We start from the raw sequence: 14721 nt of genomic DNA, 5'->3' as shown, positions 1-14721 counted from the left end.
CGCGAAATAACTTCAAATCTATGTCTAAGCACCTTTTAGGGCGACCTGTCAAGCAATTTACTTTCATATGTGTGTTGATTTTTCCATACAGCATTCAGTTTAACTTTGATTAAACATTTCTGATCGAACCACAGGGAGCATCATGTTATGTATAACCAGAAAATTGCATTTTTTAACCCTTTCCAATAAGTATACTTAAAAATTATATCTAACCATGCCTCAAATAATTGGTTTGGATTAGGTTCCACAATTTTGATTAACTCTAACTTGAAGAAGCAGTTAGTCACAGTCCTCAATCGCAGTAACACGTCATATCTCGTATTTCAAAACAAAAACAAAAATACAATTCAATATTGAAAAATATTTGTATAATATTAAAAATGTTTTTATCAAATAAATTCAACAAATGCATTTTTATTGGTTTCCCAAGTCTAGCTGACTTGGATCGGGTCCACCATCTTGATTGGCTCTAGTTTTAGGGCACATTCTGCCCTTGTCCCGAATGAGCAATGACACGTCATATCAGCGGTAGAATATGTATCACCATGCTTAATTATTGTGCCGTCTGGAGCCTTGCAGTTTCTTCCTAATTAAACCAACGAAAATGAATGTTATCTATAACGTTTTTACGACTCGTATAATCATCTTTATCAGATACTATGGTATCATTATGTGTGATACATGGTAAGGTATTTTAGTGTTAGTAGATGTTTGCAAAAGGTAGATTTTATATATACATAAGAATTGTTTTACAGAAATAAATGTATATCTTAGAACACATTCATGTCAAACTCCTTTTCAAGTTTTTGTTTAAACATGCATACTTTATGCATAGATAATTCTTACCAATTCTGTTATGACAAACTTTATGTGAAAAATTGAACTATGTTTATAACAAACATACCCCTGTATCACGCGTTTTTGCTAATTTTTCTTTTTGTATTTTTTTCTATCAAATTCTCTGTTAAACTCGAGCAAGTAAGGTCATCTCACCATTTGGACATACAGGGCAGCAATGGTCCGGATCATGAACAGCATCGACACAGCCACCGAAAAAGCAGTCCACAATGGCACAGTATGCTTGGCCAGAGGACGTACAATGACAAGGTTCACATGCAGAGGGTTTGAATGGCCCAATAGGGTAGTAATTTCCGTGATAAAGACAGCCCGAGGCAGCGGTTGCAAGTACGGGTAAATCTTGACTTTGGCACACCAGGAAAACCGACGCCAGAAGGCAAACAGAGGCAATTATTTGATGCATCTTCCTTCAAACCTGAGTGATTGGTTTAAGGATTTACGAACCTTATCTTCAAAAGGTGTAATCGTGGAGATAACCGCCAAGATATGGTCTGTACTACTCCCGACGATTCCATCTACTACTTTGGATTACTACTAGTATGTTCAGCGCGAGATCAAGGGAAAGTTTCAGTCTAAATAATTTTCAATCATAGGGGTTTTTTTTTACGTCAGATCACTTTCATTGCATTTTGTCGAATCTTTACGACTCTAGAATAAGATATCAGTGATGATATCTTTACATTAAATGAACTCTTTTAAAGGTATAATTAAATGATCATAACGTGATGTGATAATGTGTTCGCCTCATCGCATTTGAATAATATCAGGTCAAAAATTCTTGTCATAATATAAAAATTCACTATTTGTTGTCCACTTATCATTCAGTGTCAGCTCTGTATCACTGTTTAAGTGCCCGACTTTTTTCAATGTTAACTTTTTCCAGTACCAATATCTGTTTTCGTCCGACGTCGTCCGTCGTGTGTTAACATTTAAATATTTTCAGCTCTCTGAAACCACTGAACCAATTTCAACCAAATTGGTATACAGCATCTATGGGTGAAGGGGAACAAAAATTGTGAATTTCATGCTCCCCACCTCTCTGGGGCCTAAGGGGTGCGGCCGAAACCACTAAAATTATTGCAATCTTTAAAAATCTTCTTCTTTACTTCTGGACATCAAGCAGGCAAACTGTTGGCATGAATGTAATGAGCATTGAGTCTTCTACCAAAATTGTGAAATTCATTGCCCCAGGGTCCGGGGTTCTGGTGGTAGGGCAGGGCTTTATTGATTATATAGTGAAAATGCATTTATTCTTTGAAAATCTTCTTCTCTGCATCTGAGTATTAATTAAACTAAATAAGCACATAGTTATGATAAGCAAGAGTGCCTCTCCAAAAATTATGAATTTTATGGCCCCAGGGTCAGGGGTTCTGGTGCTAGGGCGGGGCTTTATTGATTATATAGTGAAAATGCATTATTTCTTTGAAAATCTTCTTCTCTGCTTCTAGGTATTAAATAAACTAAGCTAATCGTTATGATGAGCAAGATTGCCTCTTCCAAAATTGTGAGTTTTATGGCCCCAGGATTAGGGGTTCTGGTGTTAGGGCGGGGCTCTATTGATTAAATAGTAAAATACATTAATTCTTTGAAAATATTTTCCTTTGCTTCTGAGTTTGATGCCAATGATCCAAGTCTATATATATTTATGATGAACAAAGGTGCATCTAGCAAAATGTTTTTTATGCCCCCTGGGTCAGAGGGGGGGGGGGGTCACATAGTCTGAAAATAAATTAATGCTTTGAAATCAGTTCTTTGTTATTAATCAACTATTTTATGATAAAATTTGCAAAATTTTGAACTATGTGGCCCCTGGGTCAGTAGTTCCTTTGCGATGAGGTGCACAATTGGGTATAAAGTGGAAATGTATTTTCTCTTTGTTACTCTGATCTATTGGGTATTAAGTAAATAGAGTAAGCATGCTAAGTTAATAATTATGATAAGCAATGGTGCCTCTTTCAAAATTGTGAATTTTATGACCTCTGGTTTAAAACACGAACCAAATTTAATTGTTTGAAAGTTGTTACACAGTTCTCAGGTGACCTATAAGGCCCGTGGGCCTCTTGTTTAAATACATTTTTCTTACATCACCAAAAGTTGGGGGGCCAAGCAACCTTTCAATGAATATTTCCTACATATGTAAGATAAATTATGTTAACATGCAACATAATCATGTTGACATGCAAGTTACCAATCTTATGAGAAAATATAACTTAAATATGGTTAAATTTACTTTCTAACTCTTGTACATATATCTGATGTTGAAGTTGCAAGATGAAACATACGTAATTATGTAGACATGCGACTTATTTATGTCAACATGCAAGATAATTATGTAGACATGCAACTTATTTATGTCAACATGCAAGATAATTATGTAGACATGCAACTTTTTTATGTCAACATGCAAGATAATTATGTAGACATGCAACTATCATGTCAACATGCAAGATAATTATGTCAACATGCAACTTATTTATTTCAAAATGCGACTAATTTATGTCAACATGCAAGATAATTATGTTCACATGCAAGATATGTATGTTGATATGCATTATTACCTTGCATGTTGACATAAATATCTTATGTAAATATATAACTCGCATGTTGACATAAATAAGTCGCATGTTGTCATACATAAGTAGCATGTTAACATAATAATTATCTTGCATGTGAATATAAATATCTTGCATGTTAATATAAATATCTTACATGTTTACATAATTACCTCGCAAGTCAACATAAGTAACCCGCATCTTGTCATAATTATGATGCATCTTGCATCTACAGATACGATCGTCAGTACAGAATTTTACCCATTTTAAAATAAGATTCTCTTAAGCGGGATGTACAAGCCATATTGGATCTAGTCTGGTGTGAAATAAGAAATACCAAGAATGCGCTTAAAACTCTACAAAACTAGCCCTAAGTTACTCAAAGTGCTAATGCACTCATTACCTACTGTTAGAGACCAAAATTAGTAAATCATTAAGTTTATTTTGTTTTAATTAGGAGAAAATTAATTATGTTAGAACTGCGCAGCTACAGCATTTACGAGATGAAAAATGCATTGAAAATGATGTCAGTTCGGTTCATTGATAATATGGCTACAACTATTTGTTTCGCTAATTTCTTATCCTTATCCATTATTCTTGAACATTTGATTTTCCATATGGGTGTCTTCCTGAGGCCATGTGTTCCTTACGTCCGCCATTCCTCTGTCACACATAGTTCAAATAACATTGATTTTAGAATAAATGCGACCATAACAAATTAAGAAATTACTTATTAATAATCCTTAGGTTCTATAACTTACTACTTTTATTTGTTGCATCGCATCGTTTGATTAATGAAAAAACGCGATTTTAACCCCATTCCAGCAAATCGGGAAAAACTGTTCTGTTTAGCGCTCGAGTTTCCTCGTTCATAAAATTCCACTGAGTACGTGGCTGGCATGTATATATATCTTCTGTGGATAGATGCATTTTTACCATGATTATATTTAGTTTTCCATGGAACATGTCTTGATAATATGTTGATTCCTTTAAAACTCAAGAAAAAGATAAAAAAAAATGTCCTATACATATGTGTATACGGCGGATCTCTTTTCTGTAGCGATAGATTATTTTCAAATGGGGGCTCTGCAAGAAGAATGGTTAGCTTTTTAATTTGAAAATGTTAAACAATATGCGGTGCATGAAAATTACATTGTAATTACATGTATTACATTCGAAAATTTGGTACATATGCCAATTTTGTTCAGCAGTTAGATAAAAAAATTAGTCAGTTATACGATTTCCTTCAGGCACCTCACAAAAATTAGAGATTGTTTGCGATGGTCCACACATTGTATGGAGTAATGTTTTAGACATAAAACACATCATGTCTCAGAGAATAGTGTTTGCAAAGAAAGGTCCATTGCCTATGCTATGTCTATCTTCGCAAAAGAGAGAAAAAAGTGGAAGGCTATCCCCCACCCCCACCTCGAAATCCTATGTTTGTTTTTCAAAATAGTGCCGAAGATTCAAAAATTTTGCGTCACTAAGTATGTGATGGAACATGTACTAGCCTTATTTTGTTAAGATCACCTTTTCAAATAAATGTTTGATTGCCCTCTCTTCCGACCTACTGACTAGAAATGGTCCGACTCTTTTTTTTTTTAAATCCCATTACACGATTTTTTTTTTTCATTTTCGTAAACAAATATGTTTAAATTTTTAGGAAAAAAAATTTCTCACATATAAATACGGACCCAATAATTTTTCCCGGAGTTGGGAGGACCACCAAACATTATTTTAAAGATGCTCTAAAATATTTAATTATGTTAATTTTTTTCTTTTCTCTGAAAAATTGTAATTTTGACAACATGGGCAAATAAAAAAAAAGTTTTTTATTCAGTACATCTCCTAACCCACTCTGAATGATTTCATTCCTTTTGAAATGGTGCTCCGATGTGATAAAAATTATAAATGTTTATTTGATACAGTATAGTCAGTAGTATATACTAAAACAAGGTCATTCATATCGATTTTATGTGTCTAATTTTCTTTGTGTTTCATTGGTGATAATCAAAATTTTGGTTGATAAAATAAGTTATCCGTGTCAGACTGACAAATTCTTAATTCATAACTATGATAGTGCTCATTTCTTCTTGCCTGGAATCAAAGAGTTGAGAATTTTCATTTATATCAACACGTACACTTTATAAAACTGTTCGATGTTACAATATAACACAATTCCCCTTTTAAAAGTGTTCATATTATTTGAAACATTTTCCAACTGTAATTCTCTTCTACATTTTAAAGATAATTATGTACCTCCATATTAAGAAGAGGTCTGTGAACTACTTTCATGGTTCTTTACACTCGTTTTGAAAACAACAGTACCTTGTTTTGAACTTGAAATTACCATTTAGAAGTGCAAAATTTAGAATTTTTCTCAACTAATGGTTGTAGAGAGAACATTAATGCACACTTTTGTGTGGATTTTTTAAGGCTATGCTGAATTCTGTAGCTGTGCAGTTCTAAAGAGCACATCAAAAGCATTTTTCTGCAAAAGTATAGATTATATATACAAAACATGCATTCAGTTATGCATATTAATAGTATCTTTATCATGAGGACTTGAACTATGATCAAAATATAATGTATTTTAGTCATTTTAAGAAATGTTTATATTTTGTTCTCATTGAACTAAAGGTGGCCGGACACCCCCTTCAAAGATTTGTAACTTGCATGTCAACATAATTATCTTGCAGGTTGACGTAATTTTCTTGCATCTTGACATAATTTTCTTGCATGATAACATAATTTATCTTGCATGTAGGGGAGCAGAATTATGCCACCATAACTTCTAGACACCTTGATGTGTAGAGTTGCTATCTAATGTTATCTGTTCAGTGTACAGAGATATAAAGTTAGATAAGGGACCATGGCGAAGGTAAGTTAATGTATCGTAATTTCTGTTTTCCTGCTGAATCGTCATAAGAGACAAACACATGCAGTATTTACAAATTTGTTTGTTAACATTGTCATTTGAAGTATGAGATGTTACATATAGATTAACATTCAAGGAAATATATTTTCAAACATAAAGATATACGGAACACTGTTCCTATCTTTAACTTCTATTGAACTATTTAAGTCATAGAAGGGTCGAAAACAGCCGGACAGTTAAAATTGTGAGGCCTTTTTCGTATTCAAAGCACATTATCAATATGACTGATCATGATTTAAAATTTGTTCTTGAGAAAATTTTGAATGATTTTTCCATTAATTTTACAATGTAAAAATTTGTTTACCCATTGTGGCTGTAGTCTTGCTTTGGAAGTCTTGATCTGAATTAACTTAAGTCTACACTACCTAAGACTGCTCACACTTAGATTATTTTATGCCCTCGTAATCAAAGATTCAGTGGTATAGTTTTTTTCCCTGTCCGTCCGTCTGTCTATCTGCAGAGACTTTAACCTTGCCCGTAACTTTGACTGGGTGGAGCTAAGATTCTATATAATATATGTATAAAATGTTTTAAAAGTTTACAGACAAATTGTTATGAGGAAAAATCAAGTTTTTGGCTCCAGAAAGCCTAAAAGCACAAAATGCAGTAGTGTTTTCTCATTTGACATGAAATCCAAAGGATGGGGCAAGTAATTTCATAGCATATTTACTCTTTCTAGAACACAGCAGACTTTTGGCTAGAAGGACTTGTTCCAGCTGTATTTACTCCCTTTGACCAGAATGGGTAATTATATTGGTTCTGTTTGACTGAGTTGTCAATTGTTTACACTAAGTTTAATTGATAGTTGAGAATGTTTTCCAAGTCGAATTTCATATAACATATAAATATATACAATTTTTTACGTTTCTTTCTCTTTCCAGAGAACTCGAGTTATCTAAAATTGGTCCATATTGTGAATACTTAATAAAGAACAACCTTAAAGCCATTTATGGTATTTTTAGAACTATTTCTGTACTTTTGATTTATGTGAAAACATAAAATCAGATATTTTAACCTACTGAATTTAAAATGTCCGTGTCTTCTCAAAAAGTAAATGGAACAACTGGTGAAGGCAAATCTTTAACAAAAGACGAAAGGAAAAGAATTCTTGAGGAGTGGATCCGGGTTTCTAAGAGGAGGTAAAGACATAAAGTTAAGAGAGGTAATACCCATTACCGTAGGAATTGTAATGGGTCTAACGTTTCCTGAAGATACAACTCTTATTTTTCAAAGTGTTTCGGGAAAGTACATCATATCAATGCGAAAGATGTAGCGTAGCATGTAAGACATAAACATTTTGATACGTCACTGTGTTTAAACCTACTTCTCTCTTCTAAATGGCTTATTTGACACGTTGAGGTGGTAGTTCTACAGAAAAAAAGTTATAGAGAGGGTATTAATAGGCTTGAAGCCTGTTGCCTATCTTTTCAGTATATGCTGAATAAATAATATTGTTCAAATAAAAAAATAATATTAGAGACATACATGTATGTGTTAAACATGAGTTATTTTCATCATCAAAGTTTCTTTCTAAACTCACTCTTCATCTAAACTCTTTTCTTTTTCTTAATTAGGATTAAAATTGTTGCTCATGTTGGAGTTCTCAACGTTAGAGAAAGCAAAGAACTAGTACGTATCTACAACATCACCTCGAAGTAATATTATATTGAAGTTAAAGTTGAAAGAATATTTCCATCTTTATACATATCGGCTAATTGTATTAGACAAGCATTATATATTTTTCGAAATGATTGTATGAAAGTTATTACTTAGGGAATTCTTTCCTAGTTCATATAATACATATAAATTCATACATATATGTGTAAGATAATAATTACTGACAAAGTTTAATAATTGCAGGCAAAACATGCGGAGGAAGCTGGAGCCGACGCATTGGCATCCCTGCCACCGCTGTTCTTCAAACCTCAAAGTATAGGTATGCCAGAGTGGAAAGATACATAAATACTAAAACAATTTACAGCATTCATTACACCCCTCGCTTGAAAAGCGGGAGGGTATATAGTGATCGGGATGCCCGTTCGTCTGTTAAGCTTTGAGGTACCCATCTCTTATCCGCAACTCCTCTTTTATCACTGAATGAAATTTAATGAGACTTTCACTGAATCTTTGTGATATAGTGCCATTGTGCACCTCATATTTTACTTTTTGGACACATATTTTGGGTTTCCCAGAGCAAAACATGGCTACGGCCATTTTTTCTATAATATTGAAGGGTACTCATCTCTCATCCGCAGCTTCTTGTATACCACTGAATAAAATCAATGATATAAGAATACAGAGGATACTCTCTCCTCCATGGCACCTGATCCCACCTCTGATGTTTTGGAGGTCTTTGTTTGTTCTGCTCCTATTTTGTATTGTTTCATGGACTTTTGATCTTGAATACTGTTCGTTATCTCCACTTGTTTCATTTCACAGATTCTTTATTACGTACGAGGGTTGATCCAAAAGTAATGTCACAACTTCGATAAAATCGCTATCCGTCGACGTAAAACAACAAAATTAAAAATGATGAAAGCTACATTTATTTCAAATCAAACCTGAAAATTTCAATTCAACATGTTTTAAACTTTTCAAAACATCGGATTATATACAACGTGCGATTATGGTAGTCGCCGCAGCTAAATAACGTCATATGACGGATACGCGCCGTCATACATTTAAACGCTTCCCTTCGTTTCATTAAAAATATTTGAGATTTGATATCCACGAACACGTTCGCAAATTTCTTTTTCCTACCCTTAGTACCCATCGTTTACTCACTCTTTTCATAATTAATTCTGTCAAAATTCATTGAACAGTAGTAAAAGACCAACTTAGAATTTCACATATATCGCTCTATCCGTTTGTCTTTTTGACAACGTCACACACCATTGAACATTTCCGTCCTCCCTCCCATCTTTCGGTTTTCTTGTCATCTGCTGAGCATTTACTGACCCATCATGACCCATCACCCACCGAAAATCGCTGAAACAATCTAAACAAGTCTCTTATTTAATATATTCTTTCCCCTGTGAGTCTGAAAAATCAACACAGAGTCTGTCTCTACTGGCGATTTCTCCATTTTGAAACAAAAATGCATTACAGTTTGTTTTGGCTTTTTTGTCCATTTTGACATTTCCTTTTTTCAATGCACCGGAATAAATCAACGATGTTTTTCATAAAAAAAAAAATAGCAGTGATGTCATATAATTTTCAATTTAAGACTATAAAATGATGTAATTTTTGTCTTTTAAAGTATTTTGCGTTTAGGCACTTTTAAAAGATGCTTTTTAATTGTCTTTTTCATGCTAAAAAAAAGTACACTTGAATTTGTGACGTTCGGTTTTGACGCGGCGACACCCCCTATCTTATATGTTTTAAACATCTATAAAATAAATTCAGTTAAACACTATTGAATGAGAAATTAAAGTTTAATAAAATTTATATTTGTGCATCTTTTGGTATATAATATTTGATAATATGACGCCAAATATAAAAGATATGGAGACTGTGACATTACTTTTGGATCAACCCTCGTAATACCATTGTACACCTATTTTACTCTTTGATCTGACACTTATATCGGTCCCCCAGAGCAAAACATGGACGTTGCCATTATAACCATATGGGAAACAGGGGCATGATTTAGTGAGCTCATTGCTTACAGTACCTCTATCTCATACTTAAGGTACTCTGATCCTCAGGTTCTGAAAATCAGGCATTGGCTAATTGAAAATGCTTACAAAATGTCTCTGAATTCTCAAAGAAACGTGTTATTCACCCACGATAATTCTTCAAACTTCACCTTAAATGTTAATCATATTATATAGGGAAATTGGTAAATCTCAAATAAATTTTCAGGAAATGCAAAGAAAAAAACCTACTAATTAATAATATAGATGCATTTTCCAATTCAAGTTTGCTCAACAAACACATTTTAGAAATCATAGGTATCCAGGCTTTTAAAGAAATTGCATAATATTTATACATTCTAAGGTACTTGAATTTCTTGTATATACTTTGATGATTTTGCAATGCACAGCTGTATAAAGATTTTCCTATCATTGCAAAACACCATAAATCTCTTCTAATTTCATATCATAATAATAAACAATTGTGATAAGATAAAAACGAACCCAAATTTCTTCAAATATGTCATTCAAAAACACTTTTATGGGGTAAAAATCTCGACTTTTTATAGGACCTTTCTGAGAACTTCAAAGAACTTTGAAGCACATTGAGAGGTATAAAATAAAAATCGTTGCATGGAAAGAGTTGATATTCAAGCTTCATTTTTAGACTTTTTGAATTAAATTTTAAATTAAAGAGTTATCCTTCCTGGTTGAGGATCGGAGTACCTTAAATTGCATTAAATTAATGTACATGTAGTTAATGGGTTTTATGTAAATAAAAATGAACAAACACGAAAAAAGAAATGAAAGAAAGCATTTATATAGATTTCATTTTTCAGACACTCTGATAGAACACTGCAAAGCCATAGCGGATGTTGCGCCTCATCTTCCGTTTTATTACTACCATTTACCTATAATGACTGGTGTAGAGTGTAAGTCACTTCTTATAATGGACTGTTTTTTTCTTCTGTTTAGGTCACCTGAGTCACTCAGGTCACCTATTGCTATCTCTTTTCGTCCGGCGCCGTGTGTCATTTCTCGTTCGTATTTTTTTAAAACATCTTCAGTACTTCTCTTGAACCAGTGAACTAATTTCAACCAATTTCAGCATATATGAATGAGAACAAAATGTGAAATTTGTACCTTGCACCCATTCCCTCCGGGCATGAGGGATGAGTCCAAAATCTTTAAAATTTATTCAATCTTTATATATCTTATTTACTCCTAAACACCAAGCAGTCAGTCAAACTGTTGGCTAATTGTAATGAGCATTGAGTCCTCTAACAGAATTTCTGGTGATAGGGCGGGGCTGTATAGACTATGTAGTGAAAGTGCAGTATTTCCTTAAAAATTTTTCTTTTCTACTCAGAGGTATAAAACAAACTTAATGTATAATTATGATGAGCAAGGGTTTCTCTTTCAAAAATTGTGAATTTCTTCGCCCCAGGATCAAGGGCACTGGTGTGAGGTCGGGGCTCCACTGACTATATAGTAAATATGAATTTATTCTTTGAAAAACTTCTCTGCTCCTGGGCACAACACAAACTAACTACATACATAATTGTGATGAGCAAGGATGCCTCTTGGAAAATTGTTCTGGTGTTAGGGCAGGTGTAATGCTACTGGATATTAAACAAACTACATACATCGTTGTGATGAGTAATGGTGTTTAGCTCTTCAAAAATGTTGAATTTCAAGGCCCCAGGGTCAGGGGTTCAGGTGTTAGGGCGGGGCTCTATTGATTATATAGTGAAAATGCTCTTCGAAAATCTTCTCCCCTGTTCCTGGATATTAAACAACCTAGATTACATACATACATACGATGGCTTTTGGTGCCTTTTCCAAAATTGTGAAATGTGTGGCCACAGGGCCAGGGCTTCCGGTGGGGCGAGGGAACTACTGATTATTGCTGATTAGTTGAAATTAATTTTTTGTTCCCAACTCTGCCTATGGGTATTAAGTAATCAAACTAAGCATGTCAAGTGTAACGATATGATGAGCAATTGTGCCTCTTCAAACTTGTGATATCCATGGCCTTTAGTTGAAAACACGAACCAAATTAAATTTTTGGAAAGTTCTAACATGATGCTCAGGTGACCTACAAGGCCAGTGGACCTCTTGTAATAATATAAAGTGTTGTAGTGGTTTTTCAACCAATGTATGATAATTTTGACAAAATAACTAAATAAATAAACGACCTTCTTTTCAGTTAACATGGAAGATTTCATACGTAAAGCAAAAGAGAAAATTCCTAATTTAGCTGGGATCAAATTTTCATCTAAAGATTTGGTCGACATGATAGGTTGTGTGTTCCAAGAAAATGTTAACGTTGTGTATGGGTGCGACGAGGTATGTTAGATGTACAGGACAAAAAGGATTTATGACTGCACAAAGGCATTTTCAAACTTTAATTATTTTTTAAAAGATACGATAACAAATTAATTACAAATGTATACACAGAACGTCTTGCTTGATTATCTTGATTGGTGTCAGAAAAATCAGTGATCAGCTATAAAAAGTGCCTGCCTGACCATTCAGTCACAAATCGCCAAGGATTAATTTGTTGTTTTTTTTTGTTTAACGCTCATATTGAGACACCACCACTTGAAGGTAGAGGGATGCAAATTCAAGATTTATAATTGGCAACAATACCATTGATTTGATCTTTTTGTGCTACTGCGACACATGTACAGGACCTCGGTTTTTACGGTCTCATTCGAAGGACTATCAACGATCCGTACATTATTCGAACGCACGATCCTACAGCAGACGCTCTGAGCACTGCATCACGCTAGTGACTCCTGTTCCAATAGGTGTCGGTACTTAGATTCTGCACTGCGCTCAACGAGCCAAGTATAGTCTACATTTGCAGCCCTCCAACGGCAGGTGGTGTCATTTCAATATGTTTGAAGGTTGAAGAGTTTAAGTTTGAAAACATGTTAAGTACATGTTTCACACGAGCAATTAAACTCTTCTAGTTCTTGTTTTCTTCTTCAACTGATTTCTTTGGTTATTTTATCATGATCATTTTAATTTGATATTGAATACTGCTCGTTATCTCCATATCATTTATTGTTCGAGGTGTGAAACATGTCCTAAATTTATAAGTAAAACTGGTAATAAAACTCAAAAGTCTTGAAAAAAAATTATTTCATTATGGTATTCATTAAAACTTATGCTTTTAGCTTTGCACATTATGTCAAATATTAAAACTAAATTTCAATTGTTCAGCAACTTATGGCGGGATTGGTGACGGGAGCTCATGGGGCTGTTGGCAGCACTCACAACTTCATGCCACTGGTGTTTCAAAGAATGATAGAATATATCAAAAACGGAGACCTTCAAAAAGCCCGAGAGGAACAAATACGTGGGCAGCGGCTCTGCAGGGTCATGTACAAATATGGTAAATTAATTAAATGTCCGTCGGAAAGGACTTTAAATGTGATTCCCATTTCAATGGTTATGGCCCCCTTCGAACGTTAATCTTTTTTTCTGGTTTTCGAAAGAATGGAAGGCTCACTGGCCTAAGGGGCGCGAGAGAATTTCCAAAACCAGCCAGAGATAGTTACTTAATTTTACTGTAATATTGCTGACTCAGCTTTAAATACAGGAGTAACAATAAGCAATCAATCAATCAAACTTTATATTCTAAAGTAATTTAAGATTTCAAATCAATCCAGTAAGATTTTGCAACAAAAAATAGTATTTAAAAGAGAATTGTTCAAAAACTTAATAGAGTTATTTAAGGATAAAATTTCGTTGTTTTGTAATCTAAGAATGTTTCATAGACATTATGTTTCATTCTTTCGAAAAAAAAAAAAATATTCTACATGCATATACAATCCTGTGAAATTTTCGTGCAGTATTGAATTTCGTTGAAGCAATTGTTAACATAGAAATAAACGAAAGCAGATCCCCAACATATATTTTTGCTTTTTACAATATGTTGTGGAAATCTTGTATTTAGTTATCTTCACCTTTTTCTGCACTGATCTTTTTTATTTGTATCCAGGTTCTTTGTTGGGTGGAAATGTGGCAGCTTTGAAATATTTCATGCCACTTGTAGGGATTGATTTGGGACCTCCACGCGAACCGATGAGAGCTATGACAGAAAGCGAAGCAAAACAGTTCAGGAAAGAAATTGAAGATTTGGGGTTCTTTTCATGGAACGCTGCAGTTATTTCATAATTCAGAATTTTTGAGTATAATATGTGTACACAAACGTCAGTAATTCTTTACAAATGTTGTTGCTTACATGTATCAGTTTTTTAGGACTAAAGTTAATAAATTAAAATGAAACCTGCATTCTTTTTTTAATTGTCAACGAAAGAAAATTACATGATGTCAGATAGTTGGCTTATGCCTAGGTCACATTTAAGCCGATGATCGGGCGACCAAATTTTTCTGGTCTTGTTGGCTGAAAGAACATGATCGGTCGACACGGAGCAGTCACATTTGATCTAGGAACACCAATGACTTTGAAAAATATCACAAAAAATCTTTTTTCTTTGGAAATTTGCAATATTTCTCATAGATCTATATTAAGATAGGTGACTTTAGTAATGTTTGCAAGGCGAAGTGGCAGAATTTTGTAAGACTGGGACTCAATGTTTAAAATGTGTGAAAAATTTTGTAAAGAATTGCATAAAAAACGACAAACGGCGCATATCTTAGCAGCAAAGAATACTTAAGATTTCTTTATATTTTACGAATTAATTATTTATGTTATTTCCGT

At 33.8% G+C, this 14721-nt stretch overlaps 2 protein-coding genes across 3 annotated transcripts; one reads left to right on the top strand and one right to left on the bottom strand.

Moving 5' to 3' along the window:
• Window positions 1-354: 354 nt before the first annotated feature.
• On the bottom strand, window positions 355-1261 carry LOC134264457 (von Willebrand factor C domain-containing protein 2-like). Its single transcript, XM_062746762.1, has 2 exons — window positions 994-1261; window positions 355-586 (listed from the first exon to the last, which is right to left on the bottom strand). Exons 1-2 carry the CDS (start codon window positions 1259-1261, stop codon window positions 432-434), a joined length of 423 nt encoding a protein of 140 aa, XP_062602746.1. The 3' UTR covers window positions 355-431.
• On the top strand, window positions 1230-14291 carry LOC134264443 (N-acetylneuraminate lyase-like). Of its 2 annotated transcripts, none has more exons than XM_062746752.1 (10): window positions 1230-1347; window positions 7031-7095; window positions 7233-7303; window positions 7403-7490; window positions 7926-7980; window positions 8212-8287; window positions 10826-10918; window positions 12196-12335; window positions 13218-13389; window positions 13999-14291. In XM_062746752.1, the coding sequence occupies exons 1-10, from the start codon at window positions 1345-1347 to the stop codon at window positions 14172-14174; spliced, it is 939 nt and encodes a 312-aa protein (XP_062602736.1). In that variant the 5' UTR covers window positions 1230-1344; the 3' UTR covers window positions 14175-14291. The 2 variants fall into 2 exon arrangements, with proteins under 2 accessions (XP_062602736.1, XP_062602728.1); XM_062746744.1 differs by lacking the exon at window positions 1230-1347 and adding an exon at window positions 6179-6294.
• Window positions 14292-14721: the final 430 nt, after the last annotated feature.

The sequence above is a fragment of the Saccostrea cucullata genome, unplaced genomic scaffold (genome assembly GCF_032062105.1).
Source record: "Saccostrea cucullata isolate Sc308-1 unplaced genomic scaffold, CSIRO_AGI_Scuc_v1 ctg4189, whole genome shotgun sequence".
Classification (NCBI taxonomy): domain Eukaryota; kingdom Metazoa; phylum Mollusca; class Bivalvia; order Ostreida; family Ostreidae; genus Saccostrea; species Saccostrea cuccullata.
Note: the sequence above shows the minus strand (reverse complement) of the source record. Positions and strands in the feature narration are given on the sequence as shown.